Source organism: Mercenaria mercenaria, chromosome 8, assembly GCF_021730395.1.
Source record: "Mercenaria mercenaria strain notata chromosome 8, MADL_Memer_1, whole genome shotgun sequence".
NCBI classification, from domain to species: Eukaryota; Metazoa; Mollusca; class Bivalvia; order Venerida; family Veneridae; genus Mercenaria; species Mercenaria mercenaria.
In genome coordinates, this window is record NC_069368.1 from 31,909,930 (window position 1) to 31,936,664 (window position 26,735).

The window sequence follows — 26,735 nt, forward strand, 5'->3', positions numbered from 1 at the left end:
CATCAGGCCATTGGCACGGTTGACGCCGAACTTTCATGTCGTGAAGTTGCACGTCGTATGTGCTGTTCTCACCTGACAGTCATGAAATGGGTTAGGAGACATGATCAGACAGGGTCTATGAGAAATAGACTGTGCACAAACCATGAAAAAGTGACGTCGATATTGTATAAAAAATAAAGAGGTATATATTAAGTGGTAACTTTTCAATGACGCCCAGTATATTTATATTATCAGTATTTACATTTAAAAATACCATATATATTCTTAGATAAAAATCATAGGTTTTAGCACAGTCTATACACTATATAGTTGCATATGAACTATTATTTGCTACTAGGGGCAATAGCACGGTACAATTGCTTGAGTCAGACTGGCATGACATTTATAATTATAAAAACCAAGTGTTGAAAAAAGAACATAATTCACTTTCACAGCCATCACACTCTTTAATTGAATTGAATATGAGCTGTTTTTTTCAAGAAAGGGACCATAGCACCTATGCTCGGGTTTTGACTGGCCTGACATTTAAAAATATCAATTATAAAATTGTAAAATGGAACATTGTTCCCTAGCACAGTCTTTATCTTTTTCATTGTGTCGCTATGGCAACAAATGTGGTTGCAATAGCAACAAATATGATTGCTTTGGCAACAAATATAGTTGCTATGGCAACAATTTAAAACATATAACAAGAAGTGGATACTTAAAACGTACAAGAGCTTATTTCATAAAAATCACGACATTTGAAAAAATGGCAGTGTGGACATTATACATATCTTTTTATTTTGCTGCTATCTGAAATTCAGAAAGTTCCATGACAAGCAAATTTATTTGCAATTAACGAGAAAAAATACCCGTTACTGATTACACGGTATGAAAAATGAACATTGTGCTCTTTAATTCTGTATTAAAATTGTTAATCAAGCTCGCCAAATTATTACTTCCTGCCTCCAAACAAACGGAATTCAAACATTTTGCAGGGAGAAGAATATGCTGCATGAAGTACTGCTGGCTTTATTAGGCCATACTGGTGGTGTCATAAAAGATACTGGGGATGGGCTTAAGGTAGTCACATTTTCTGACCGGCTGCCGCGAATTTATTCGCACAAAATAGTAGCTAAGAATTTCAGCTGATTCCCTGTACCGTGACTGCCCACAGACACATGGGGCTTTGACAAGCTTATATTAGTATTGGTCAGCAGTTAATTGTGTACATATTATCATCACACATATCTGACGAATAAAGTATTTTGAAAATGGAAGTACATGCGTTTAGCTGTTCGGTAGTCGAACTAATCCGACGTATACAGTTTGTTTTATATTGTGACGGTCAAACTGTAATTGCGGTGGCTGCAAAAGTCAGAAATTAAAAAGCAGCCACTCAGCGACAGTAAGCTTGTCTAGCTGTTCGGTTACCGGATGCCTAGCCTGCGTTTAGCGTCCGGTTACCAGATGGCTAGCAAATCTTCAGGGGATTTTCTAGATGTCTGGTAATTGATTTCCTAATGAATAAGTAATGATTTTATATAGATTTAACTGTTATTTACTTAAGATATCAATACTAATTTTGTAAACAAAATTTGTGAACACATACCAAAGAATATTTTTCATCATCTCGAATAGATTACTGATTTTTTAGTTGATAAAAGGAATGAAATCGTGTTTGTATACACTGTACGATGTTGCCCCAGAGTGGGACCTGTTCACAAATGGAAGAAGAAAAGAAGGTGTATGTATCCATTGATTTTCTGTTTTTAGAAATGATAAAACATTGATCGCCGAACGTCCATGTTACTTTGTAAAAAGTAATGTATTTCTAACGGCCTAAACTTTAATTCTTAAGCATACATGTGATACATCCCGGATTGTCCGGGATTGTCCTGGAAATTACATACTCGTCCCGGTGTCCCGGACAGGGTTGAAAAGTCCCGGAAAAAATAAAAAAATATAGGAACAAATAAAAATAATCCAAAAAAAACTTGTTTTTTGTGTGTATTAATTGTTCAATTTTACACAATAAACAGTCCGCGGTGTCACATTGTTTATTCCTAATCAGTTTCATGCCCTCGAGCTGGACACGTGTTGATTAAGCTCGCTTTGATCACGCGACCATCTTTTGATGACACTGATTAAGTTACGGTCAGTTATTATGATGACCCTGGTTAAGAACTGACAGGATTATACAAGCAATAACTGTTTTATGATACTTAAATTAGGAAGAAAAGTCGTAATTTTTTTTGTTTTTAGCACGTTGGCAGTAAAGCTACATGTAGCCTTTATGGAAGAGATTATTGAAAACGGTCAATTAAATGATAATTATTTTAAAAGGTTGTAATCATTTAAGATCTAGATCGATTGTCACACATATTCTAAATTAAAATGTTGAATGCCTTTGCCGACCGACCGATGAAAATTGACCCTACTCCATATATTTTATATTGTCCATTTTTATCTTTATTTTATTCCTTTAAGGATTCAATTTAATTATTAGATAAATAGATAAATGTTTAAGCTTTAGAATAATACCAAATTAGCTAGAATCTAAATCACGATGACCCGGTTGATTCTTATAATCTATGTATTTAGTAAGTCTCTTAGTTCTGTTCACCTCCGGAACGCAATAAATTCATGTGCCGAACTATAGATGTGTATTACCTGTACATGTATTTACCTCCCTTAGAAAGCTAGACGACATTTGCAGCAAGTGAACATTGTTTATCTCTGGAAACTACATGTATTACAGTAATAGTATGATATTTTTGCATGAAACAGACGAATACCAATGTCACGGTGTATGTCCCGGACAAAAGGTAAAAATCCCGGACATTTTAACTCAGAATCCCGGAAACGTTCTGAAAAGCTTATAAAACAAGCAATTCATTAATTAATGTTGACTATTATTTCGAAATGGATTAATTATGAATGTTTAACTACAGTTTTTTCTAAAAGTTGCCGCTATTGAAATTAAATGTCATTTAAAACAGTTATTCATTAAAAAAATATTTGAATACTAATATATAAAATTGTAAGTATTTCGAAACTTTTTAACTCTGAAAATCAAGTGAAAAATTTGTTAAAATTAAAAGATTCCGATTCCATAAAAACATTGTTTTGCCCCCGACTTGATGAACAGATATTAATGTGTGACGTCACGGTGATCTCGCCATTATTGATTTCAGCAGACTTTTGTTTTATCGGCTGGATAATGCAGTGATTTATTCGAGATGATTAAAAGTAAATCTTTGTTTGCTGATGAGTATCAATATTTTTAGTAAATAACAGGTATCATTACTTATTCACTAGGAAATCTATTACCAGATGGCTAGAGAATCCTCTAAAGATTTTCGAGCCGTCCGGTGACCAGACGGCTGGAACGCAGACTAAGCAACCAGTTACCAGACGACTAGATACTTCCTTTGAAATGCCCTAAAACCACTGGCATGAGATGATAATAACGAGGAGATTTACTGGTATTAGTCCATCGGGCCTCAAGCTCATTGTTTACATACAGTGACCTTGCTCTGGACAGCCGACACAAACACATGCTATTGGTGTCAATCTATTCAGCCCTTAAAAGTCTTTCCATCCATATATTTATTATTTCCTGTCATGGACTAATACCAGTAAATCTCTTCATTATTTTCATCTCATGCCAGTGATTTTGCCGAGCCGCATCAACTTCCCATTGGATTGTCCATGGTACCTGGCTGACATGCTCAGGTATCTGATGGAACGATCTGGTGGAATGACATTGGTGAGGTAAGCAAATGGGGGTCAAGCCATATCTTACTGGATGTGACAAGGAGAAAATAAAAAAAAGCGTCAGCATTCTCATTTGCGCTATAGTCTGTGTAACTCACACATGAAAAGTCACTTGCATGCAAGTTTTGAAAATCCGCGGGTACAATGTATGGGTAAAAAATCTGAAATAAAATACATCGTTCAAAAATTGGAGGGTAAGACTTGCAGGCATTGGCTGGAATATTTAAAAATGGCTTTTTTTCAGAATTTTGGAACAAAACAATACTCATTGATGGGAAATTATGCATCTAAGAAAATGAATGGTTTTAAATATCCATATATACAGGCTGTCAAGCCGGCCCTACTTTTCCTTACTTTTTAGCTCGACTATACGAAGTATGGAGAGCTATCCTACTCGACCCGGTGTCGGCGTCCTTCCGTGTCCACATTTTGGTTAAAATTTTGATGCACTTTCTCTTTATCTTTGTTATTACTTGATGGATTTACTTCAAACTTAAAATAGTTGTTTCTCATCATCACCCACATCATATGGCACAAGGTCCATAACTCTGGCACCAATATTTCATGAATTATCCCCCTTTTTACTTAGAATTTCAGGTTAAAGTTTTGGTGCACTTTGACTTTATCTCAGTTATTACTAAATGGATTTGATTCAAACTTGAGTTCAACATCATCACTCACATCATATGACACAAGGGCATAAGTCTTGCACCAGTATTTCATGAATTATCACCCTTTTTACTTAGAATTACAGGTTAAAGTTTTGGTGCACTTTCACTTTATCTCGGGTATTACTAAATGGATTTGATTCAGACTGAAAGTAGTTGTTCCACTTTATCTCCCACATCATATGACACAAGGTCCATAACTCTGATATGAATATTTAATGAATTATCCCCCTTTCACTTAGAATTTCAGGTTAAAGTTTTGATGCACTTTCATTCTATCCCAGTTATTACAAAATGGATTTGATTCAGACTTAAAATAGTTGTTCAACATCTTCACTCACAGCATATGACACAAGGGCCATAACTCTTGCACCAGTATTTCATGAATTATTCCCCCTTTTTACGTATAATTTCAGGGTAAAGTTTTGATGCACTTTCACTATATCTGAGTTGTTATTGAATGGATTTGATTCAAACTTATTATAGTTGTTCCACCTTATCACCCACATCATATGACACAAGGTCCATAACTCTGGCACCAATTTTTCATGAATTATGCCCCCTTTTACTTAGAATTAAAGGTTAATTTTGATGCATTTTCGCTATATCTCAGTTATTACAAAATGATTTGGTTCAACATGACATGAGGTGCAACACTCTTGCACCAGTATTTCATGAATTATGGCCCCTTTTTGCTTAGATTTATACTTATTTAATGTTTTGATACACTTGATCCTTATCTCTCTTATTACCTAATACTTTTGACACAGACTCAAGCTATTATCCAATATCTTCATCCACATTGGAGTCATTAAACACTCCAGTGACACCTCCAGCTTCATCAAATATGCCCAGTCTCACTATCGAGCATCGAAATAGTCGAGCGCGCTGTCTCCTGTGACAGCTCTTGTTTGAGAGGCTCCTACTTTTTCCTTCATTTTTTTTTATTTTCTGAAAAAGCTTTTCTATCCCTATTGTCTTGCAAAAAAATGTAATCGAAATATTGAAGAAGAAGGTAATCAAGTATTTTTGTTCAGAGGAATTAACTTTACTAAAAGTTGTTTCCAGTGTTTTGTAGATTTTGCCTGGCACAGTGGTTCATGAGGGGTACCAGTATAAGGTGATGAGGTTATCTGGAGAAAAGATAAAAAAATGGATTTGTATCTAATAAAAAAAACAATTCCAGGTTAGTCTCCTTGTGCCACAGGTTTCCTCCTTGAATTACTAATGCCAGAACAATGAAAAAATCAAAACAACTGAAGAAAAAGGTTGGATATTTCATTATTAATTAGCAGGCCTGGATCCAGATGGCTGAGAAATGACCTATTCTCATCAAAGTTGCACTAAACTGCATTTTTGGCAAAAAAAAAATATTTTCTTAAATTTTAGACCCGAAATGCACCAGAGGACACCATTCCATACCTATATTTCAAAACTTTCCTAGGGGAGAACCTCCTGACCCACTTAAAGTGAGGGGAGTACCCCTCCAGTATGTCCAGTACCTCAAAATTTAGACCAAGAAATGCACCAGAGGCCACCATTTCTTACCTGTATTTCAAAGAGCCCCCTGACCCCCATAAAATGACAAGGATACCCCCTCCCATACGTCTAAATTTAGACTGAATATCTGTATTTCACAATTTTCCAGGGGGAGAGCCCCCTTACCCCCTGAAATGAGGGGAGTACCTGTCCAGTCCTGTACTGTCCAGTACCTCAAAATTTAGACCAAAAATGTTCAAGAGGCACCATGTCATACCTGATTATCAAAAACTTTAAGGGAGGAGACCCCCACTCTTCCCCCCAATATGGACAGAGGCCCCCTTCTGTACATTCTCCCTCTCGGCACAATGCACCATGCAGGTGATGCCTTTGTTATAAACTGGTGCCTCCCAATCAAACATCTCTGGATCCGGGCCTGATTAGTGTTGAAAAAGGTAAGAAAAAGCGCTTCTATCTCTACTTTTTATTGACAAAATCCCTACTTTTTAAAAAGAAAAATGCTCCTAATATTAACCCTACTTTTTTAGCTCACCTGTCACATAGTGACAAGGTGAGCTTTTGTGATCACCCTTTGTCCGTCGTCTGTGCGTCCGTGCGTCTCGTGCGTCCGTCAACAATTTCTTGTCTGCACGATAGTGGTTTCATTTATGATTTTATTTTAACCAAACTTGCACACAACTTGTATCACCATAAGATCTGGGTTCCTTTCTTGAACCGGCCAGATCCCATTATGGGTTTCAGAGTTATGGCCCCTGAAAGGGCCAAAATTAGCTATTTTGACCTTGTCTGCACAATAGCAGCTTTATTTATGATTTGATTTTTACCAAACTGGCACACAACTTGTATCACCATAAGATCTTGGTTCCTTCCTTGAACTGGCCAGATTCCTTATGGGTTCCAGAGTTATGGCCCCTGAAAGGGCCAGAATTAGCTATTTTGATCTAAACTGCACAATAGCAGCTTCATTTATGATTTTATTTTAACCAAACTTGCACACAGTTAGTATCACCATAAGGTCTTGGTTCCTTTCTTGAACTGGCAAGATTCCTTTATGGGTTCTAGAGTTATGGCCCCTGAAAGGGCCAAAATTAGCTATTTTGACCTTGTCTGCACAATAGCTTCATTTATGATTTGAATTTAATCAAACTTGCACAAAACTTGTGTCACCATAAGATCTCAATTCCTTTCTTGAACCGGCTAGATCCCATAATTGGTTCCAGAGTTAAGGCCCCTGAAAGGGCCAAAATTAGCTATTTTGACCTTGTCTGCACAATAGCAGCTTCATTTATGATTTGATTTTAACCAAACTTGCACACAACTTGTATCACCACAAGGTCTTGGTTCCTTTCTTGAACTGGCCAAATTCCTTCATGGGTTCCAGAGTTATGGCCCCTTAAAGGTCCAAAATTAGCTATTTGGACTTTTGCAGCCATATAGAGACTTCATTTATGGTTTTATTTGATACAAACTTCCAAAATATCTTCAATAACAATAAATCTTAGATTCCATGACAAATCAGATCCAATCGTAGGTTCCAGAGTTATTTTATATCTGATTACCTCCCCTGATTGTAATCAAAATGGATTTATATCAGTAAGTACTTATAGGACTTATTTGAAATTTCATAATTGTCATTAGTTGGACTGAGACAATCAGGGTAGATAACTATGTACTGATTTTATGTCAAATTACCTCCCTTTATTTCAAATTAAAATGGGTATATCTCCGTAACTAATGAAGATACTGATCAGAAATTTCAATTATGTCAACAGGTTTATTTGGCAGAGCCTTCTTTTGTTCACTTACAATATTATTTTTTTTTAATTACTTCCCTTTTACGTTACTATAAATAGCCTATTTTTAGGAACTTCTTTATTATTGGCCGTAGGGAAAAACCGAGACCACTTTTCTGTGGTACAACATGGATGGTACCTCCAATTTTAAGGTGCATTTTGACATATCTATACCGTGTAAGAATTGTTTTTTCTTTTTTTGTTAAATTTCTTCCCATTGTTGTTCCTGTCCTTTGGACTTAAATATTTTTACTGAGGATCTTCTTGTCCTCAAGTGCAATGATAACAAGTGAGCGATATAGGGCCATCATGGCTCTCTTGTCCCTCTTGTCAAGTTGACTGCTTGACAGCCTGCATATACACAAAAAGCCATCTTTTCAAATCACTATACAAGCTTACTTGCAGTTGGGTGTTTTATGTAGAGTTAGAAATGATAAATTTGAAGCTAACACTCCCTTCGTCTTCTACTTACTACACTCCTTCATAACTTTGAAGTCTCCCCACTTTTCTCAATCTGCTTGGAGTCTGTGTGTGTGTTTGGGTTTAACGTCTTTTTTCAACAGTTTTCCATCATATAAACGGCGGTGTCTACTTTAAGCAGTGAGCTTAATGCCCAACTTTTATAGTGCTGCCTCACTGGAATATCACGCCGTAGACACGTGATATGATACCCTACCCAGTCAGATTATACTGACACCAGGCTGACCAGTCCTAGCACTACCTCTTAATGCTGAGTGCCAAGCGAGGAAGCTACTAGTACCATTTGTGACGTCTTTGGCATGGCGCGGCCAGGAATCAAACCCACAACCTCTGGTACTCGAAGAGGGCCCTCTACCGCTAGGCTATGGATGTTGTCAAATCCGCTTGAATGAGAAACAAATTATTCTGTACGAGCTCTAGCTGTAGCACCGTGGTGCATAGGTAAAACAAACCACTGACAAACACAGACTGAATAAAAGTGTTACTTCTCATATTTGTTTCAGTTGGAACATTTTTGAAAAAAATATATATGATTTGTACTCATCTTTTTTATCCTGTACCCACATTTGCAGAAGAATGTGGGTACATGTACCCGCTTTTCAAAAAGTTGGTGGGAATGCTGGTTAAGTTACTGCAGCCGAAACTAAAAGCCTGTTACCTTCAGTTTCATCAGAGATACATGTCCATCCTCTTCAAATTGAGCAGGGGTGTTTTTCTTCATATATAGGCTATACTGCAAACTACTTAATTATTCGTTATCTCTCATTCTTGTGAATTTACAGATCCAGAGTGATTTACCATTCCTTTCGTCCTCGGATGAGGAGCAGCTGAATTACCTGTGCAGACTTGGTACACACTTCTCAACATTGAGTGCATTTATCAAGAAGTATGGGACTGGTCCAAGTCTTCCCTCACAAGGTAATATCATTTAGTTTTTACCTTATAGTGATGTCAATATTAGCATTTATCAACCTGGTAAAAGTGATACTGACGATGGTGTAAATATAGGTTTAAAAGTCTAAGAACTTTTTTTTTAAAACCATTTAACAGTATTAAAGTTGAATATGTTTTGCCTAAATGGAGGTGGGGGCGGAGGGGCATTTTTTAAGGCCCTGAAAAATGGGGTATATTTTTACATAGATTTTAGGAAATATAAACTATAAATGCAACTTATAATGAAGGAGTTTGAACAAATATAGAACTAGCTTACTGCTGGTATTTACTTTTTTATATAATAGTGTTTTTTTGTTTGTTTGTTTTTTTTTAAAATGGTTGAGGAGGTGTTTATTAGGAGGGTATTTTTTAGAGAATATACAGTAGGGGTGTTGTTTTTTTGTTAATTACCCTCTATGAAGCAATGGTGTCTGTATGTGTTCACTGTAGGGAGGTTGCAGTATATTTCATAAAAAATTATTCTAAGAAAAAATTCTCTCAGTAAGTATGCACCAGATGGTGGTGTTAACATTTGTACCTTTTGAATTTCAATAACATAAACAATAAATTTCTTAAAATAAAATGATATCTAACAGGGGTGAAGCCAGATGGGCTTGCTGGTCTGTATTTGAAGGCATTCTGCAGTGGTCTGGACCGAGTGCTCGGGGGTTACAGGACAAAGATACTTGAACTTGAGACCAGCGTGATGAAAGACCCACACCTCTCTGTATCTCATCTCGTCTGCCATCTGCAGCAGGTACAGTATTACTTTGTGCAAAGTGTGTGAGTAATAGATTGTAAGACTTTCACTTCTTGTCTGGAGGATAAATCAAAAAGTATTGAAGATACCAAGTTGTAGCTTTATACAATGACAGAGCTCATTGAGAAGAATTATCTCCCTTTTTTGAAAACCTTGTTCGGGGCATAACTTGAATACTTTGTATGGTGTTGACTCAGTACTTTACATATTCATAGAGATCAGTAATAGGGAGTGCACTGTTCAAGAACCACAACTCTTGCTGACCACATTTCTCCTTAATACAACCTCCATGACCAAAAAGCCCCTTATCTTACAGAAATTTTGGGGAACTTCCATCGGTGTTACCGATCGCCGTGTTAAAATCATACTAGCAAAAAATCAAGCACACACCCATATCTTTTTTATTTGCCGAATTTTCAATTCTGGTTTTAAAAAAGGGTTTTTATCAAATTCTACTTGTAGAAAAAGTTTGGACTTTAATGTGCAGAACTGTCTTAAAGTGTATTTGCTATATTAATAATATGGCAGTGTGTAAATGACGTCATAAACACACTAAAATTGCTGCTAACATGATTAGCCATTTTCTGAAATTTCAAAAAGCTGTATATTTTTCAATAAATGTCCCGTTTTAAAGATTCTTTTAGTGTTTATCAGCTAAGAATGGTTGGATGATGTCTTCATATAAAATCAATCAAAGGTTAGGCATTCCTTTCCCTTTAAGTATTAGTGACATTTTTCATAACATATTTTGGATTTTGTTTGTTTTGATTTTTCAGTATCAGTTATTGTTCCCTGCTTTGGTATCTGTCGTGGAGCAGGTTACCAGCCATAAGGTAAATAATTCTTACAATGTGATGTCAGACAACTTCATATAAATCTCATATCGCCTTGCTTTTATGTTTTAGAAAGATAAAGCTATAAAGTGAGTTTTATAATTTTGCAGTATAAAACATTTCTTTCAACATATTTGATAAATTATGGATGCATGAATATTTAAAGAAGCTTCCCTGTAGATATACTTGCTAAAACAGAAATGTCCATGAAATATGAGAATTGTTCAAGTTGATATATGTGGAGAAATTTTTCAATTACAGAGATAACGTTATTAATCAAATTATTTCATATTGGTCTTGTCATTTGTCAAGAAGATCATACTGGCCCAAGATTTTCTCATGTTAACTCATTCGAGTTTGGTACTGGCACAATCTGTTTCATAAATGGTGAAAATTAAGCTAAAACTTTTTCTAAATATTCAGTCATGGCTTTTGACTATATCTACAGGCACATGGGTGTTATATTCTGGATATAATACACAGGCACAGCGAAACAGGTCATCCACTGGTCAAAGATACCCTCACAAGGTAAATTACTGATTCCAGGATACTTATAGTCATTAAACATTGTTACCATTTGTTTTCCTCTTATAATAGTTGTAGATTGATTTAATTCACAATATTAACAGTGCTGAGTGTCTTTCTTGTAGAGACATTAATGATTATTTAAACTGTGTCATTCCTTTTACAGCAGTGAGTTTGTACCAGTTTATGTTAGCTCATTGTAAATGAAGACTTCAGAAGTCTCCTAAGGTGTCTGTCTGAAATGGTGTACTCTAAGGAAAGCTGATGCTTGTAAAGTGTTTTTGGTATTAGGATAATCTGGGACCTATAACATAGAGGTCTCCAAGGTGAAGTGGTTATGGTTACTCGCTTAGAATCACTTGCCAGTTTGAACTGGGCTTAAACCATGCTTGGGTCATCATGTGTGGTAGCCATGCAAATGGCCATGTAGATTGTTAGTGGTTTTACCAAGGTGTTTTCTCTCCCCCTGCCCCACCTCTCCAGAAATATTTCTGGAGGGACACATGAGGCTGTCCTTCATAATAAGATGGAGAGTCACAATTTAACCTGAAAATAACAAAATAGATATTTTACTGTATCCAAGCTGCTATCAATTTCACATGTTTACTGTATTACCTTTAGATATACATGTATTTGCATTCAGGAGCACTTACACATTTGTGTTTGCAATATTATCTAATATTATGTTTATGTAACTTTCAGAGTGTTACACGTATGCCATGGTGTGTTGTTCAAGCATTTATGTAGCTGGTTGTTGTATGGTTATGTCTATGATCCATATAAGGAGTTTTTCATCCAGCCAAGTGAAGGAGACTCACATGACCAGTCACATGATCAAACCAGCCAGTCACAAGAGGAGGAAGATGATCTAGGCATTATGGGAGTTACAGGAAGACAGCTACAGGTATAAGACATAAAATTTTAGTTTTTTGGAAGACAAATTAAGAAAATAAAAAATGCCTTAATTGAACAGTACTGGTGAAAAAAATATCTCTTCTCTTGATAAAAAATTTGGAATCTTTTGCCAGTATATGGTCTGATGCATGACATTACTGCCTTTAATAAAAGGGAAGAAACTTTTGTAAACTATGGGATGAAGCATGGTTGTTTCTCTTCAGTATCAGGGGCCATTTGAAAATATTCATGAAAGCTGGTTATTGTTTTAAGACATATAACTTTAGTTGTTTGCTAACAAATGATTTTGTAATGAATTTGCTTCTAAGAATTGTGTTCCTTTTATTTTGCATTGCACAATAATTTGACTACGATGTCTTCATTTGAAGTCAGTCAGTTTTAGAGCAACTCACTGACATCGTCTTAGTAGTTCAAATTCGTGCAAGGAACCATTACTTATGATGCATTGCTGTGTTACTTGTAAGAGACAATCAGTCAAATAAATGCAGTCAAACATGTGTAATAAAGAATCTTGTCTGCAAATGAAAAAATGGTCTTTGTTAACAGACGGTCTCATAACACGTGAAAATATTCAGTTTTAAGGTTAAATTGGAAGTGACCCTTCCAGGCAGGTTAATATGCAGTCGGACTTAGTTCACTCCAACTCAACAAGACCGTCAAATTTTTTTTGAGTTATTGGCATTTCGAGCCATCAAACAATATACATTATAAAAGGATTTTGGCGGGATTTGATGATGAGATGGTGTTTAAATTATCCGAGTTTGAGCAAACAAAGTTCGACTGTAGTTTTTGTCCTACTAATTCAGAGCTGGTGTTTAGCGCATGTTTAACTGTAAATCAGTAACATGAAAAAAAGTAATATGTGTTTTTCCATCTGCAGAAATTGATAAAAATAAATGCCCCAGACAGTACTTCATCGCAGAGCCATCTTTTCTCGATAAAGTCTGATCTGTTACCAGGTTATATTCCAATACGTGTTGCAAGCAAGATTCTGTTTGTTGGAGAGTCTATACAGATGTTTCAAGAAAAAGGAAAGTCTGCTGTTTCACATGGAAAAAGTAAGATTTTTTTTTCCAGGCTTTTATGCATGTTTTGTCAGGGATCTTAAAGCACTTATTTGATAGAAATAAGTAATATTTGTCGTAACCTTATAAAACCAGCATGTTAGTAGGTGGACTAGGTTCATACAACACTTGGCTATCCTGATCACATGATCGGTGCACCGAGGTGCACCCTGATGTTTTGGTCAGGCTATTCGGCATGTTCTGCATGTGTGCCGAATGGATGCTCGTGCAACTAGCCCAACTGAAGTGAGTACAAATCAGGAAAGATTGGTGTACCGTGCGAAATCTGATTACGATGGAGCCCACCTAGTAATAATAGTAACAACCTATTTATGTAAAAAATGATCAAACTCAGTTCAATATTATTATATTTTATTTCATTTTCATGTGCCAGAATTTGACATGGCAGTCGTCCTATGAATGATACAAGCCTCGTTTCATATTTGCAGAGATCCTTCCCATTTGGAGACTGTTAAATTTTGCATAATTCAAGAAATTCGTGAAAGAATGTTGATAACAATATACTATATTTTCATTAGTATTAAGAAAACAGTCAAAACTATAACCCCCTGTTGATGGTGATAACCTCTAGAACTGTATCCCTAGGTCTGTGGGAAAACAGTTATAAATTTTAGTCCTTTAACTCCCTTTTTACCAGAAAATGTTGAAATAACTTGGATTTAGTTCTTTAAAGTTTTAAAACAGGCAGTTTTACTTGATAGGTGTAGACTAAATGCTTGAAAAAATGCTTTGGTGCATATCTGCTGTCCTTTAAAAAGTTCATTGTAGAGAGTAACAGTTAAAGCTATTTACCCTTGATGTCTACTTAAAGGTAATATTCTAGAAGGAAAACAGGAGAAGTTTGCCAAAGATCTGCACCAGCTTGCTCAGGAGTTGCCTTTTAACAGCATGAAGTTTGAATCTCTCATTAATGACATTAGAACACAAGTTGCCGAAGTAAGTAATGGCCTGTAATGCAGGGTGGCCAACCCATTTGATTTTCTGAGAAAATGTCTGGAGGTAATATAACCTTACAGATTTTCATGAAATGAAGTGCATCAGAGACCGCAAAATGAGTGCTTTCCTCTGCACAAAGCATCTCACATTATCTGTCATCATTTCTCGGTACTTTTCTCAAACACTTCGCCCGAATGCGTTTCGTTGACAAATTGTGTAGATAACATGTACACTTTAGAACTTTGGCGAAGTTTTGTAGAAAAGTGCTGAGATCTGGTGGCAATTTTTGTGTTTGTAGGAAAGCTCTCATTTTGCTGTCTTCAACACTGTTATTCTTATGGAAAATCTTCAAAGTAATAAGGAAAATAAAGGAAACATGTCACCTGAATTTGGACATTTTCTCCGTGTGTACCATATCCAAAGTCACTTGGGTTGGCCGCCATAAATGTATCTGCATGCAATCATAGGATCTTAAAAAATTTTTAGATCCTTTTATTTTGTTATATAATTATATAAGTAAGTTTTCATTTGTTATATTACTAGAATTATTTTGAAGGATTAAGTTAAAAAATTTGAATTTAGGCTATCCTTGATGAAAAGTTTCAAAATTTTGTGAAATATATTCTTCCTACAAAAATATTAACATTAGAATACAGGAGTATGAATAAAATGAAGTGATAGCTCAAACTGAATATATTTCAAATACATCTTTACTGAAAACAATGGTGGCAATTATTTTATGCATGGTGGACTGCTAATGAGTTATGACTACAATTAAATCGTTCCTTGATTTATTTTACCTGATAAGGTTCTGTGGAAGATTCTGGTAGAAGATGCTGACCTGTTGGCACATTTACGTATTATCAAAGACTTCTACCTGCTGGGTCGTGGAGAACTGTACCTGGCTTTTATAGACCAGGCTCATCATCTGCTGAGAGTACCTGCATCAGCTACAACAGAACATGGTATTGTAGAAGTTTTTTTTGGTTTTTTTTGTAAGCAGGGGAATTTCTAAGAATTTTAAGAGGGGGTTTGGAATTTCTAGGGTCAGGGGACATGCAAGCAGGATGGAGCTGAAAATATTTACTTGCTGAATAAATGACAACTCGGCTCTAGGCTTAAGAATGTATGCCCATCAGTTTTTAACTTGACTATAAGAAGTATGGAGAGCTGTCCTACTCGACCGGACGTAGGCGTCCTTCCGCGTCCACACCTTGGTTAAAGTTTTGATGCACTTTATCTTTATCTCTGTAATTACTTGATGGATTTGTTTCAAACTTAAAATAGTTATTCCTTATCATCACCCACATCATATGGCACAAGGGCCATAACTCTCACACCAATATTTCATGAATTATCCCCCCTTTTTACTTAGAAATTCAAGTTTTGATGCACTTTCACTCCGTCTCAGTTGTTACTAAATTGATTTGATTCAAACTGAAGCTAGTTGTTCCGCATCATCTCCCACATCATATGACACAAGGTTCATAACTCTGGTACCAGTATTTAATGAATTATCCCCCCTTTTACTTAGAATTTCTGGTTAAAGTTTTGATGCACTTCCACTCTATCTCATTTATTACTAAATGGATTTGATTCAAACTTAAAATAGTTGTTCAACATCATCACTCCCATCATATGACACAAGGGCCATAACTTTTGCACCAATATTAAATGAATTATCCCCCCTTTTTACTTAGAATTTTAGGTTAGGTTAAAGTTTTGGTGCACTTTCATTCTATCTCTTACTAAATGGATTTGATTCAAACTTAAAATTGTTGTTCCACAGTATCACCCACATCATATGACACAAGGTGCATAACTCTGGCACCAATTTTTCATGAATTATGCCCCCTTTTACTTAGAATTTAAGGTCAATGCTGATGCATTGTTACTATATCTCAGTTATTACTAAATGAATTTGGTTCAAACTTGAAGTAGTTGTTCAACATCATCACCAACATTATATGAGATTATGACATAAGGTGCATAACTCTTGCACCAATATTGTATGAATTATGCCCCCTTTTTGCTTAGAATTATACTTATTTAGTGTTTTGACACACTTTATCTTTATCTCTCTTATTACTTAATATTTTTAGCCCACCATCATCAGATGGTGGGCTATTAAAATCACTCTGCGTCTGTGGTCCGTCCGTCCGTCCGTCCGTCCGTTAACAATTTCTCGTTATCGCATCTCCTCAGAAACTACTGGGGGGATTTTGACCAAACTTTGTCAGAATGATGTATTGGTACCCTAGTTGTGTCCCCCTGAAAATCAGACTGGTTCAACAATTTATGAGTGAGTTATGGCCCTTTGTTTATTTCTGTAATTTATATAGATTTATATAGGGAAAAGCTTTGAAAACCTTCTTGTCCAAAACCACAGAGCCTAGGGCTTTGATATTTTGTATGAAGCATCATCTAGTGGTCCTCTACCAAGATGATTCAAATTATTTCTCTGTGGTCAAATATGGCCCCACCCTGTGGGTCACATGGTTTATATAGACTTATATAGGGAAAAACTTTGAATAACCTCTTGTCCAAAACCACAGGGCCTAGGGCTTTGATATTTTGTATGTGACATCATCTAGTGGTCTTCAACTAAGATTGTTCAAATTATACCCCTAGGATCAAATATGGCCCCACCCTGGGAGTCATATGGTTTACATAGACTTATATAGGGAAAAACTTTGAAAATCTTCTTGTCCAAACCACAAAGCCTAGGGCTTTGATACTTGTAATGTAGCATCATCTAGTGGTTCTCTACCAAGTTTGTTCAAATATCCTCCTAGGGTTAAATATGGCCCCGCCCCGGGGGTCACATGGTTCATATAGACTTATATAGGGAAAAGCTTTTAAAATGTTCTTGTCAGTAACTACAACATTCAAACTTGGACCACATGTATATTTTTGAGTGGCAAGATGAACCTTGACATGAGTTGACCTTGATTTTGACCTAGTGACCTACTTTCACATTTCTGTAGCTACAGCCTTCAAATTTGGACCACATGCATAATTTTGTGCACTGGAAAAAACTATGACCTTTATTTTGACCTAGTGACCTACTTTCACATTTTTGAAGGTACAGGCATCAAATTTGGACCATATGCATAGTTTCGTGTTTCAAAATGAAATTTGACATTGATTTTGACCAGGTGACCTACTTTCACATTTCTCAAGCTACAGCCTTCAAATTTGGACTACATGCATAGTTTTGTGTACCGAAAAAAACTTTGACCTTGACATTGACCTAGTGACCTACTTTCACATTTTTGAAGGTACAGGCTTCAAATTTGGACCACATGCATAGTTTTGTATTCTGAAATAAAATTTGACCTTGATTTTGACCTAGTGACCTACTTTTACATTTCTCAAGCTACAGCCTTCAAATTTGGACCACTTGCATAGTTTTGTGTACTGAAATGACCTTTGACCTTTACATTGACCTAGTGACCTACTTTCACATTTTTAAGGTACAGGCTTCAAATTTGGACCACATGCATAGTTTTTGTATTCCGAAATAAAATTTGACCTTGATTTTGACCTAGTGACCTACTTTTACATTTCTCAAGCTACAGCCTTCAAATTTGAACCACATGCATAGTTTTGTGTACCGAAACAAACTTTGACCTTTACATTGACCTAGTGACCTACTTTCACATTTTTGAAGGTACAGGCTTCAAATTTGGACCACATGCATAGTTTTGTATTACGAAGTAAAATTTGACCTTGATTTTGACCTAGTGACCTACTTTTACATTTCTCAAGCTACAGCCTTCAAATTTGGACCACTTGCATAGTTTTGTGTACCGAAATGAACTTTGACCTTAAGATTGACCTAGTGACCTACTTTCACATTTCTGTAGCTACAGGCTTCAAATTTAGGACCACATGCATAGTTTTGTGTACCGAAACAAACTTTGACCTTGACATTGACCTAGTGACCTACTTTCACATTTTTGAAGATACAGGCTTCAAATTTGGACCACATGCATAGATTTGTGTTGTGTACGGAAATGAAATTTGACCTTGAGCTAGTCAATAAGTCTTGAAATTTGGAACACTCAAAAATGGCACATTGGTGGGCGCCAAGATCACTCTGTGATCTCTTGTTGACTGAGACTCCAGCTATTGTCCATGGCAATATCTTCATCCACCATTGGAATAATTAAACACTTCAGTGACAGCTCCAGTTTCCTCAGATGTGCCCAGTTTTACTATCCAGCAGCGAAATAGAGTATGCTGTCTCTTGTTAGACAGGGTGTGCACCTTGTGCACCCCCATGTGGATCCACTCTTGGTTTGTTAGGGTTAAAATTCACAGATTTTTGGGCTAATCAACCTGTACATTAGGACATGCATCATCCTGCAGAGTTTACATCATACTCGATATAATTCTTTACATGGTAAATGATTACTCCAATTTGCCACCACTTACAGGATTTAGTTTAAAGTATTCATGTGCAGATTATTTATCATCTATTACACGGCTAAATAAAGAATACATGTACTGGATTTTTGTTTTCTAGGGAATTGAAATTATTGATTAACATGTTTTTGGTAATAACTAATAACCTCAAGCTTTCGTATTGGGCCGCTGTTTGCACCTTTGGGGCCGATATGACAGATCCTCATCTCTGTTACAGCGCCAGTATGAAAACACTTGTTTATTAACAGTACAGTGTAGTAATTTTGTTGTACATGTACACATATTGAAATCTCAACCTATCTGATATCATAGATGTGTATGTTTCAGATGTAAATGCAGCATACCTGTGTGCAGCAAGGAACGTGCTATTCCATGATGAAGCATTGTTACAGAGGTTTAGACTATCTGTCAAACAAGCACCTAAACCACAAAAAAGTAAGAGACTTTACTATAATACCGGAAAATGTTCTGTTATTTGGGGTGGGTTAAGTGTCTCAAGAACATTATTGAAGGCCATATGGTGACTTGCCAGCTTCAGCATGGAGAAAGACCTCATGTGCCCCTTTGAGAATTATTTCAGAGGGTGGTTGGGCACCTTGGTAGAACCACCAACCTTCATCAAGCCAGGCAAAGGTTTTGAAACCTAGGTGGTGAGGGGCAAGTGAATGGAAGTCAGAGACATTAACCACTCAGCCATGGAGGTTCACTTTACTGTTTGACAATTTTTAGTGTAATCTGTTAATAATTACTGTAAAATCATTTAATTTCAGGGCATGAAATTTCGTGGTTTTGGTCAAAACAGCAATTTCGTGGGGATATGAATTTGTGGATTTCAACGTTTGAACTTAAAATGAATGGAAATTTTACTTGTCTGTTGGTACTAAATTTGGTGGATTGGCTCCACCATGAAATTCACGAAAATTAGTCCCCCACGAATATTAATAATTTCACAGTATCTTGTTAAGCATCATGGGAGAGGAATTTTATAAGACCTCAAGGCTTTTGCCCCCTTTACTCTTGGATATGTCAATGTTTTCTTTATTTTAACTTTTATAGTGACAGGGTTTTTGAATAGTTAAGCATTGCTGTCCTCTAACAGCTCTTGTCTGTTTTGGTCCACTTCTTCTCAAAACCAGTAAACTGTAGTTTTGAAACTTTACACTCCTTTTTATCATATTTTGGTGAGTAAGTAGGCCAAGAACTATAATTCTCTCATGCATTTAATTGGAATTCTAGAAAATAGAAATTTCTTGTGTAAGTTGTCTTTAATTGTATACGATGGAGGTTATAGCTTTGAAGCTTTTACAATTGTTTATCTTTTTTAGGTGAGTAATTAGAGATCTTAGCTCTAGAAATACGTTCCTTCATATATCGAAAAAATTGAAATTCCTTGTTTAGGTCCACTTTTCTTCTATGCTATAAGAGCTATAGCTTTCAAACTTTGTACCCTTGTTTATTATCATTAGATTAGTAAGCATGTCCCAAAGTATAACTCTCTTTTGCAGTTTGTGAGAATTATGACATTTTAATCTTAAAAACTTGCTTTCATTTTAATCCACTTTTCTTGAAAACTGTCATAATTCTTTTCTTGCATATTGCCATATGTCATGCACTTAGAAAGAACGTCAGCACGTACAGGCAGTGCTCTTCTTTACCTTGCCATTTCTGTCAAATCATACATTTTCTAAATTAAGTTTTTCATGCAGGTCTGGAGTTAGACCCCTTTTAGTTTCTTTAGACACAGAAAAGTGATACTACTGGCTCTCTTGCTTGTGTTCATTATTTAAAGGGAAATTGGCTTCTCTTTTCACATACCCTCTGGTGATGGATTCCATCAGGAATTAGGTGTCGAGAGTGATTAACATAAGTTGTAGAACTTGCTTCTCAATCATCCCCAAAAAAAAATTAGTATAAAAAGTTTTGTTCCTATTTATTCTGACAGAAGATTCAACAAGTAGCAGTGGGAGCAGTCAATCTTCCTCAGCAGCTGAGCCAGCGTGGAACAGTCTTGCACTGAAATACTCTGTACAGTGGCCGTTGCATATATTCTTCACTCCAGTTGTCCTTGAAAAGTAAGTTTCCGTAGAATCCTTTATTTTCTTGTGTGACTAATTTTTATGTATTTCTTTATTGTTAACCAAACGATTAAATGCCAAGAGACAAATAAGAATCCCATTTTATTTAATGTTTAAAATTTGAGATCTGCTAATTCATGTCTCAATTTTGATGTAGATTTTATTTTATGAATATTTTTTAATGTACAGATATTTAAATTCCTATGAGTGACAGTTACTTTTAGTAACTGCAATATTGTAATTTTTTGTACAGTTATACATTAATTTTTGTTTTTAGGTTATATAATAATCACATATAGTTTTGAATTTGTTCAAAAGCCTAAATATAATTGGTAATACTGATGTAGATTAAACATAACACAACAAGGCACATTGAAATGATGTCAGATATGAAACTAGGACGTCAGTATGGAAAAATTTTGACATTTCCGGTTTCATGGTAACAGAATATGAATGAGTATGTAATGATAATATTTATTTACCAGGTATAACAGAGTATTCAGATTTTTATTGGTGGTACGGCGTACGCAGTTAGATCTTCAGCAATGCTGGACCATACAGATGAGTCGGAAACACAGAAACATTAATCCAGCGGAGGCTTTGAAGTGGCAGCTTCGGAACCATATGTCATTCCTGGTCGACAATTTACAGTACTATCTTCAGGTAAGTGGTGTCCGATTTAGCTCACCCATAACAAACTTTAGAAAGCATCAGCAATAGGTGTTTAGAATTTGATATATTAACATAGAAATGATTTATCTGTGAATCATTTTGAAAATAACTTAAGACAACTTGATTGGGAAAAATTTTGCCTTTGCAACCACTGCAGACCAGGATGTGCAGGCTGATCATGGTCTGCACTGTTCGCTATTCTGTCAGTAAATTTTCAGTGAACACTCCTTCAAATAATAAATGGTAATGCCCAAATTGAATGACAGACCTGTCCATTTTAGAAATTTTAGCAGGCTAAGGATTAAGTGTTGATGTTCTGGTATGGCTGTGTTCAGATTTATGCTCTTCTGCTAGATAATTGTTGACTATTTGATGATATACTAAAGGTTGATGTGATAGAATCTCAGTATGGTATTCTAGTGGAGAAGATAAACAGTACGCGGGATTACGAGGCTGTCAAACTGGCACATGACCACTTCCTGTCGGCACTTCTTGCGCAGAGCTTTGTACATATGAAATCTGTAAGTACCAGCACCTTTTCAATTCTTCACTTTGTGAGGGGTTTCCATGTCTGAGTGGTTAAGGTCACTGACTTCAAACCCCTTCCCTTCATTGATGTGGGCACAATCCGCACTTCAGGCGTTGAATTCTTCATATGAGGGAGCCATCTAGCTATCTTACGGAAGGTCATTAGTTCTACATAGTGGTGAAATAATGCATGGAGGGGCACCCAGGGTCTTCCTCCACTCTTAAAGCTGGAAAGTTGCCGTATGACCTATGATTGTGTCAGTGCGGGGTAAAAACCTAAAAGAATAAAATATAAAGATATATTCACTTGTTGAAAGTTGAAAGGTGCTTACATGGTGACCTCTCCCTCCCAACCCCATTCTTCTATAAAGGGTACTGGTAGATGTTATCATGTAATGTTTAAAGCAAGCGGTTGGTGAAACAAATTAATTATTATGTTTATAAGTGACTCTCCACAGGTACCGTATTTTCCGGACAATAGGCCACGGCCTATATGTTTAAAAAAGTAAAATTTTCAGGGGTGCGGTCTATGCGTCGAAGCGGCCTATACCTCATTCAATTTTTTCTAAATGGGCCTTTCATGCAGCCTATGCAACAGTTTTAATTTTTCACTTGCATTTTGAAAGCCAATATGCCAGAGCGGCCTATATGTTAAATTTTATTTCTGAAATAGTTCAAATATACGGCTGCGGCCTATACGGTGCAGCGGCCTATTGTCCAGAATATACAGTATATCTGGAGTCGGTATGATAAATGGGAGGCAAGGCTTGTATTTTGTATGTATCATACTGATCCAACAAATAATGTGGAGGGTCATAAACAAACATTATTATAATTACCATGCCACTTTGATTGAGTTGTTGAAATTGCTGACTTTGAAGTGCTTGTCCCCATCTGCTGTGGATTAAAAACTCCAGCTTGGGGTGTTGAAAACTTTCATGTGAGGAAACTGCCCAGCTTGCTTGCAGCTGATGGGCGGTGACGGGCAGTTAAACCAGGGCACCATTCCCTGTCTGTAAGTTAAATGGTGACTAGTTACTGCCTCCTCATTAAAGCTGAGAAATGGTGTTGACACAGTGTCACTGTAAACCATCGAAAATAGTTGTGTGAGGTGTCTCCTCGGACAGCTCCTTTTCTGCTGCCTATCCATTGAGATGAAGCAAGATGCATTATTAGTACTGATATATTTGAGTTTTTATCAACAGGTTGCCCATTGTTTGAAAGAGATCTTGGATCAGTGTACAGTGTTCACCGCTCTAGTTGTACGGTGTGAAACTCCAATGTCACATAAAGATTCAGCTCAGCTTGAAAATATAGCAAAGGTAAAACTATTTCACAGAACAATGCACAAAATTATATACCTGGGGTACAGTTGTTATAGTGTTACAAGGTTGTATGGATTAAAAATATCAAACATGAATATATAAATTTTTAACCCTTACCCAGCTAAATTTCTAAAATGAACCTGTCCATCTTTCAATTTTGACAGTAACTGTTAAAAGGTGTGCTTACCAAAAAGATCTGACTGAATGGCGAACAGTGCAGATGTTGATCAGACTGCACAGATGTGCAGGCTGATCATGATCGACACTGGTCGCAGAAACAGAATCAGTCGTGTCCAGCATGATAAGGGTTAAGGTATGTATGTTTTCACAATAGCCTGTTCCCCAGTGAAAGCCACTTTATCTAAAACCACAAATTTTCATGCTGACAAGATTAAATAATTTCTCAGAAGGATGTAATACATTTGAATTGAAAAGGTGCTGGTACTTACAGATTTCATATGTAAAAAAAATTTAAAGGTTACACAAATTCTGACAAAATGGTCGTGTATGTAGATTTCTTATGCAATGGTTCATTGTTCAGATTACATAGGAATGGAACTATTAGGGAGTAAGCCCGAATGGCTAAATATCCAAACATCCAATGATGAATCATGGTGAATCAGATGATAAACCACAAGAAGGCATGGTTTATTTTGATTCTTACATAATTATTAAAACATGATGGTAAAGATAATGCTGAAATTCTTTCATCGGAGAAGTAACAAGCCGGACATTGTACAGCTATTTGACACCATATTTCTGTCAAGATGTCATCCTAGTAGTCATCCCTTGTTTATCACAGAAAATACATGTACAATGCTTGATTTCCTTCTTGTTTAACTGACAGACAGATTAAGCCAAGTTTAAGATGTCTCATAATTATATGGAGGTTCACTTTTCTCTCAGTTTCAGATGTATGTATTTTAAGTTCATGTAATTTTGTCACAATACTACAAATTGAATAACATATTGTAGACTCTACAGCGGCAGTCGAGTTTGTTGTTTAAGATGTTATCAAGTGTGAGAAGTAACAGTTCAAGTCCTCATCTAGCTCAGCTCTTGCTGCGACTTGACTTCAATAAATTCTTTTCCATATCTGGAGGTCAGCTTGGAAGGTAAGTTCAAATCCTAATCTAGCACAGTTCTTGCTGCGACTGGACTTAAAATATAATAATTTTTTTTTCCATATTAGCTCAATAAGGAGAGCACAGATTTATGAATCGCATGGTTGTGAGTTCGATCCTTCGGTGAGGCAAATGTTCTTTGTGACAATTTGATAAGAAAAATTGTTAGAAATCATTTCTCCACCTTTGATTCATGTGGGCTAGTTGTCAGTTACTTGTGGAGAACAGGTTTATAATGGTACAGAATCCATGAACACTGGTTAGGCTAACTGCCTGCTGTTATATAACTGAAATACTGTTGAAAAATAGCGATAAACCCAGAACGAACAAAAAAGAAAAAGAAAAAACTTTTGCATTCAAGTGTAGCTCCATGAAAAGTATCAAATGAAAATCACACAGTTTAAAACTGCTAGTTACAGATATAACCTACCGTTATATTTCAGAAACCTCTATAATCTATTAAATGTTGATAATGTACACATCAGTTATTACATAATTATACGATTTATAAATGAGCTGCGCCATGAGAAAACCAACATAGTGCGTTTGTGACCGCATCTGCGCAGTCTGGTCAGGATCCATGCTGTTCACTTTCAAAGCCTATTGCAATTAGAGAAACCGTTAGCGAACAGCATGGATCCTGACCAGACTGCGCAGATGCGCAGGCTGGTCTGGATCCATGCTGGTCGCAAAGCCACTATGTTGGTTTTCTCATGGCGCGGCTCAAATGTATTTAAATAATATTCAGTCATGTATTTTTCAGCTACTGACCTGAATTCTGCTACAAAATGTAGAGGCATCTAGCATTGAGCGAAACAAAGTTCATCTGTGATAAAGTGCCATATTCCAAGCATAGGAAAGCACGATAATGGACTTCTGTTTTCAAAATTAACAAAATCCAGAAAGAATAACCGATAACCACTGCATTTATAAAATACAGTGTTAAATATCAGTGAACAGTTGCTAAGGTATAGTTAAAGGCTGAAGCTGCGGGGAAAAAATGAAGATATATTCCTTTCCAGCAACACATTGTGTTATGTCCAAAATTTCCGTAATAAGAAATCTATGGATTTGTTTAGTAACAGTTGAGTTCCTAAAAGCTGTTCATCAGATATAAAATAAAGCTTGAAATCAGGTCTCTTAAAGACCCACCACAGAATAATTATATTTGTTTATGTTCCCATGATAGTAATTATACATGATTTACATAAACAAGAGGGCCATGGAGGCCCTGTATCGCTCACCTGACCTACTGTCCCAAAGATCATCAAGATTAACATTCTGACCAAGTTTCATTAAGATATGGTCATAAATGTGTCCTCTAGAGTGTTAACTACTTTTTCCTTTAATTTGACCTACCGGTAGTGACCTAGTTTTTGACCCCACATGACCCAGATTCGATCTTGACATAAAGATGATCAAGATCAACAGTCTGACCAACTTTCATGAAGATACAATCATAAATGCCATTTAAGGGTCAAAGGTCATACTTCCGGGCATATATTGCTCCGCATTGGGGTGCTCTTGTTTATCTATGTTTTTAGAAATACTGAGAAGAGATTGAATAAGTTAGCAGATGAAGTTGTGAAAACATGTTTATTTAGGAATTGTCCACCTGTCATCTTGTAGTATAGCTGTATTAATCCAATATTACTTTTCTGTAATATGTGTAAGTACTTTTGTATTGTATTAGGCGATGAATACATATGTTTTTGCCTTATAAACTTTTGACTTGATTTGAAGTTACCAGAATGATTTTCATGAAGTAATGTTAACTTTGGGGAACAAGCAGGACACTAGGTTGTGGTGGGTCTTTAAGACAACTAAACTGCTTATTCCCAACCACAGAGGTAACTGGGAAAATAGCTGAATGTAGGAGAATAAATCACTGATATTATTGTCAGTTTCCAAGAACTCTACTATCTGGAAGAGCATACTTACATTAAACTGTTTGGAAATTCCGATTTTTGCACTATTTGCAGATATGGCTATATTTCTACTGTTTATAGTGAAATCTGATTTACTATAGAATTAAACTTAAAATTGTTCTATTTTGTGTTTGTAAATGCTCCTAAAGAGAGGCATGTAGCAATCCTGCTGTCTGTAATTCAGTTGGTCTGAAATGTGTCTTAACCCTTTACCACATAGAACAGAGGCCAAAGTAACCTCCTTTAAATAACACTGATAAGTGATAATCAATAATCAATAATTGGTATATGGCTGATAAGCGTGACTGTCTTATCTGAACAGAGGTGTTGGCATTATTTTGTGATAACACACACCTATGTTAAAAATATCATTATTTTAATATTTTCTGTAAGTTTGACATTATTTTTGTCAATATAAAGTTTATAGCAATTTAAATTCTCTTTCCGATGATACAAAATTCA

The 26,735-nt window shown here is 36.1% G+C and overlaps 1 protein-coding gene across 2 annotated transcripts; it reads left to right on the plus strand.

Moving 5' to 3' along the window:
* Positions 1-935: 935 nt before the first annotated feature.
* LOC123566641 (gamma-tubulin complex component 4-like) lies at positions 936-26,393 on the plus strand. 2 transcript variants are annotated; one of them, XM_045360927.2, is made up of 17 exons: positions 937-1,065; positions 1,640-1,729; positions 8,986-9,121; positions 9,733-9,893; positions 10,673-10,729; positions 11,178-11,257; positions 11,957-12,158; positions 13,050-13,227; positions 14,066-14,190; positions 14,999-15,155; positions 18,949-19,056; positions 20,564-20,693; positions 21,182-21,359; positions 21,755-21,889; positions 23,102-23,218; positions 24,197-24,336; positions 25,109-26,393. In XM_045360927.2, exons 1-17 carry the CDS (start codon positions 991-993, stop codon positions 25,113-25,115), a joined length of 2,076 nt encoding a protein of 691 aa, XP_045216862.2. In that variant the 5' UTR covers positions 937-990; the 3' UTR covers positions 25,116-26,393. The 2 variants fall into 2 exon arrangements, with proteins under 2 accessions (XP_045216863.2, XP_045216862.2); XM_045360928.2 differs by lacking the exon at positions 1,640-1,729 and having other exon boundaries at positions 936-1,065.
* Positions 26,394-26,735: the final 342 nt, after the last annotated feature.